A 5341-nucleotide genomic window follows, 5' to 3' on the forward strand; every position below is an offset into this window, starting at 1 on the left:
TTTCGCCGACTTCGTCGCCGACGACGAGCGCCCGGGCTCGCTGCATCTGCGGGAGGATGGCTGCCACTGCTGCCGGTGGATCGTCGACGTGATCTACGACGCGCGCGGCAACATGTACCACCACATCGGCTGGGAGAAGTTTGCGCGCTACCACCGCCTCGAAGCCGGCTTCATACTCGTGTTCTCCTACTTCGGCGACAGGGACGTGAGCGTCAAGGTGTTCGACGAGACGCGTTGCCGCCGAAACTACCACGACGACAGCGCCGAGGAGGACGACGACCGAAGAGTGTTGTTTCTTCGCAGCGAAAAAATGGATGAAGGTTTCTGGATGTTCTTCCTCGAAAGAACCAACAGGGGCACCCTCACCAGCTGGATTTTCCAGTTTGGGTGACTGGGTGTGCCCTCGAGTGTTCTTTCTTGGCAGCGAACACACGAAATCTTCGATGTCCGGCCTAGTTAGGTTTAGTTTTTTTTGCAATGTTTTATATTTATGTCAACCATGGTTCAAACTATGTATTAGTTTGTGGAAAACTATATCTTCATGTAAACCACGTTCCCAATTATGTATTAGTTTGTGGAATATTTCTTCGCTTTATTAAAATAAAAATAAAAAATAAAAAAGTATATTTTAATGTTTGGAGGCAGCGTTTGGGGACGCGGTTAGGGAGCGACGTCCCCGAACACGGCACGAACAAAACACGTCCCCAAACGCTTGATCCGGCGCGGTTTCGGGGACGCGACTGGAGATGCTCTTACACTTTCAGTAACAGCCCAGGTAAATGAAAAGGTTTCAGCATCAACAACCACCAGCAAAACAAAAATTAGCAACGCAAAAGATGTTAAGAATGCAAAAGCAGTAGCAGTATGTAAATCAAAGTCACGTTTTATCAGCACAGAGCTAGCTAAAGACGTTACTTCTCACCAAATCGCAAAGCACTTCAACACCAACGCCCAGCTGCAAAACTAAAAATTAGTAAGGGAAAATATGTTAAAGGAAGGTATAGCAGAATCTGTAAATCAAAGTCACGTTTTATCAGCACAGCTAGCTAAGAACACAATCAGAAATCAGTCAGTAACTGCTGCCAAAATGGCGTCAAACATTGGTAGCACTGCGGCATCAAGGCAATACCCACAGTAGCAGAGATGAGCTACAGTTTCATCCAAGGAATGAACCAAAGAATTGCAGAGAAGCTACAGAAAAGCATTGCACCACCCCACTAAAATTGGACACAAACTAAACGCTACAGACATTCCATAGTCCATTTCCACTCTTTGCTTCCTCTCTTCTTCCCCACCGGCATCATATATGCATCTCAGAAAACAAAAGAAACTAGAAAGCTCAGGATCACAAAACAGCAGAGTTCTAAAGGAGACCTAGACCAGCTCATCCCCAGCACTATCTTGAGGACTCCTCACCACCTCAAGTATACTTACCACCTCACCCATGTCCGGTCGCTTCGACGGCACCTGCGAGGTGCAAACAAGGCCCAGCTTGATGATCGGCATGGCCTCCTCCATCGGAAACTCACCGCACAGCCGTGGATCCATGCAGTCCTCGAGCCTGCCTTCCTCCAGCGCGCTTCTCACCAGATCGCACAGCACGACAACATCGTCTTCCAAGTACTCAACGGGCCTCCTGCCAGTCAAGATCTCCAGCACGAGCACCCCAAAGCCGTAGACGTCGCACTTCTCTGTGATCTTCACCGTGTTGCAAGCGAACTCTGGCGCCATGTACCCAAGTGCACTCTGGATCTTGCTGCTCAGCACATACCGGTCTAGCATTGGGAGTAGGCTTGCAAGACCATAGTCACCCACTCTGGGTTCACCGTTGCTGTCCAGCAGCACATTGCTTGACTTGAGATTGTAATGGACGACCCCACGCTGGTGGAGGTGCATCAGTCCCCTGGCAACGCCGATGATGATGTCGAACCTCTCCATCCAGGAAAGCGAGTTCTCCTCCGTGCACTCGTGCAGGTGCTTGTGCAGATTTCCTCCAGGCAGATAATCGTAGATAAGGAGCTGCAGTGATGAAGTCCAGTAAAAGCCTCTCAGTGTGACAATATTGTGGTGCCGCACCTTGCTGAGCAGCTTCACTTGTCGCTCAAAGTCATCCCTAGACTTCACCAAGCTGGAGACGGTGAGCTTCTTGATGGCCACTGGCTGGCCGTCTCTGAGCACCGTCTTGTAGACTGCACCAAAGCCTCCTCGCCCAAGCTCACAATCCTTGTTCAACAGGGCATGCCCACCAGCACTGAACTCCGGGCTTCCTTTACCAAACATGACAAGCTTCCCGGAGCTAGCATCATTCTCCGGGGACTGACTAAGGTAATCATCAGATAGTGCGATAGCAGGCTTTGCGCTGGAGGAGGCTGCACGGACACGACGATTCAGCACAGTTACAGTGATCACTCCGATAGCAATGGCAGCACCACCAGCAATGGCAATGAGGGTGGAGACGCTCAATATGATTTTCTTGTGGTGCTTGCTGCTAGGGGAACTCTCTGCAGCTTGCGACGAGGGGTTCGACGAGGAGTTGGGATTGAGCACAAGCGGCTTTGGCATGACCGCGCTGCTACAGGAATTGTTCTTCCGGGAATTGCATAGGCCAGAATTGTCAGCTATAAAGTAGCTGGGGATGTTGTCGAAGAAACGGCTATTTGGGAGATCTCCTGATAATAAGTTGTGGGAGACATCAAAGGTGTGCAAGCTGGGGAGATTAGATAGTTCCACAGGCAGGGTCCCATTCAGCTTGTTCTGGGAAAGATCAACCATATGGAGACTGGTTAGGTTGCCCAAGGTGCTCGGAATCGGTCCCGTGATGCTGTTGTGTGACAAATCCCTGCATTACAAGAGCACATTGCATCAATTAAAATGACCCCAAATGCTCAATCAGAACCAAGTAACATTGAGTTTGGATTGGTTCAATCAGTTTTTCATGAGTTTGCTCCATTTTGTATTTGAAAACAGTTTGCTACTCGGGCACATTTGACTTCAGTTTAGAGTGCATAAAAGATGAGTACACTAGCACTGGATACGAGCACAACAACATGACGGAGACCCACATTTTGGGGCTTTGGACTCCTAACAGAATAATAGGACATCACTGTACTGTCATTTTCTACAACGCCTCTGGAACCTAGGAAACTGAAAGCAAACCAAAGCATACAAAAAATAAATAGATCTAGTCAACTTCACTACCAAGCAATCAGAATGAATGACGTGAAATTTAATTCAACAAAAAGAGTCGGAGAAATACACTTACCCAGTAACATTCAGTGGGAACCAAGTAAGACTGTCAGTAACGATGAATTTATATTTATTTGTTCAGGTTGCTATATTTTTATATATTGGAGAACAGTTTGCCACACATGCACATTTGACTTCAATTTGAAGTGTATAAAAACTCGTACCCAGGCACTGGATACGAGCACAACAACATGACAGAGACCCACATTTTGCGGTTTCGGATTCCTAATAACAGAAAAATAAGACATCACAGTCCTGTCAGTTTCTACAACGGCTCTGAACCTAGGAAACTGAAAGCAACCAAAGCATGCAAGTATAAAAAACAACAGACCTAGTAGTCAACTTCAGTACCAAGCAATCTGAATGAATGACGTAAAATTTGATTCGAGAAAAAACAAATCCGAGAAATTCACTTACAATGCAACGAGGGAACTGCAGCTGCCGATCTGTGCGGGGATTCGGCCGGTGAATGAATTCATCCCCATCCGCAGCTCCCGGAGCGCAACAGCGCCGCCAATCTCCGGTGGCAGGCTTCCATCAAGGGCGTTAGCGCTGACGTCGAGCACCTCCAGCAGCCTCATCCCACCAATGCCAGCTGGCAGCTGGCCCGACATGGAATTGGAGGACAGGTTGAGAAACTGCAAGCCCGCGAACGCAGTGATCTGCGGCGGGATCCCGCCGGAGAAGCCGTTGCTGGAGAGGTCCAGCACGCGCAGCGCCAGCGCGGCGTCTCCAGGGACCTTGACCCAGCCGTGCAGCCTGTTGCCCGCGACCGAGACGCGCTGCAGCGGCAGGCCGAAGACCCACCAGGGGAGCTCGCCGGTGAGCGCGTTGCGGCTGAGGTCGGCCTCGAGCAGGTTTTTGCACCTGGCGATGTCGTCGGGGAGGGAGCCGGAGAGAAGGTTGCCGGAGAGGTCGAAGCGCTCGAGCGCCCACATCTCCCCGATCCACGCGGGGACTTCACCCGCGAGCGCGTTGCCGGCGGCGCCGAGGAACCGCAGGGAGGAGAGTCTGCGCAGGGAGTCAGGCAGGGCGCCGGTGAAGAAGTTGCGGCCGAGATCCAGCGACTTGAGCAGCGCGGCCTCGCCGACGTCGGCGGGGATTTCGCCGGCGAACATGTTGCGGCTGAGGTCGAGCGCCCGCAGCGCGCTGCTGCGCGGGAAGCCGCCGGGGACGCTGCCCGAGAGCGCGTTGCCGGAGAGGTCGAGGGAGCGGAGGGAAGGCAGCGACCAGAGGCCGTCGGGGATGGGGCCCGCGAGGCGGTTGGAGGAGAGGTTGAGGGAGAGGAGCGAGGAGCAGGAGGCGACGGCGGGCGGGATGTAGCCCGAGAGGTCGTTGCGGGCGAGGGAGATGGTGCGGATGTCGCGGCATTGCGCGAAGAGGTCGGCGGGGATGGCGGCGGCGAGGCGGTTGGAGGAGAGGTCGAGGGCGCGGAGGCGCGGGAGGGAGCCGAGGAGCGTGGGGAGCACCGGGCCGGAGAGGTTGTTGCGGGGGAGAGAGAGGGTGAGGAGCGCGTCGAGGCGGAGCAGCGCGCGCGGGAGGCGGCCCGAGAGGGAGGCGGCCGGGAGGGAGAGCGAGGTGACGCGGCCCGTGCGCGCGTCGCAGCCGACGCCCGGCCAGGAGCAGGGGCGGTCGTCGTCCTCCGTCCACGCGGCGAGGCGGCCCTGCGGGTCCGCGACGCCGGTTTTGAAGACCACCAGCGCGAGCACGTCGTCGGTGAGCGCGGTGGTGGTCGTCGGCGCCACGAGGAAGAGGAGGAGGAGGAGGAGGAGGGCGGCGAGGCGCAGCGCGGGCGGGGAGGAGGCCGCGGCGGCCATTTGCGGCGGCGGGAAGCAGTTGGGGAAGCGTGGGGGCAGCGGGATCACACCGGAGCTTTGTCCATTAGCGCGGAGAGGGTTTGGGTGGTGGCGTGGAGGGCCTGCGGAGCAGTAGGGAAGCGGGAGCCCCTCCTGCGCTATTAATGTGGTGGTACTACGAGCACAACAAATAGGAATAGACAAAATCATTTGATTTCACCTTTTCAATTTCTCTCCTTTTACTTCAAAAATTTAAAGGCTTATTCAATTCAAATGATTTTTAAATGATTTTTTAGGGT

At 53.7% G+C, this 5341-nt stretch overlaps 1 protein-coding gene across 1 annotated transcript; it reads right to left on the minus strand.

Annotated features, from left to right (window-relative positions):
* Positions 1-1374: 1374 nt before the first annotated feature.
* On the minus strand, positions 1375-5063 carry LOC124659808 (probable LRR receptor-like serine/threonine-protein kinase IRK). Its single transcript, XM_047197614.1, has 2 exons — positions 3664-5063; positions 1375-2839 (listed from the first exon to the last, which is right to left on the minus strand). Exons 1-2 carry the CDS (start codon positions 5061-5063, stop codon positions 1375-1377), a joined length of 2865 nt encoding a protein of 954 aa, XP_047053570.1.
* Between the last annotated feature and the right edge of the window lie 278 nt (positions 5064-5341).

The sequence above is a fragment of the Lolium rigidum genome, chromosome 6 (assembly GCF_022539505.1).
Source record: "Lolium rigidum isolate FL_2022 chromosome 6, APGP_CSIRO_Lrig_0.1, whole genome shotgun sequence".
NCBI classification, from domain to species: Eukaryota; Viridiplantae; Streptophyta; class Magnoliopsida; order Poales; family Poaceae; genus Lolium; species Lolium rigidum.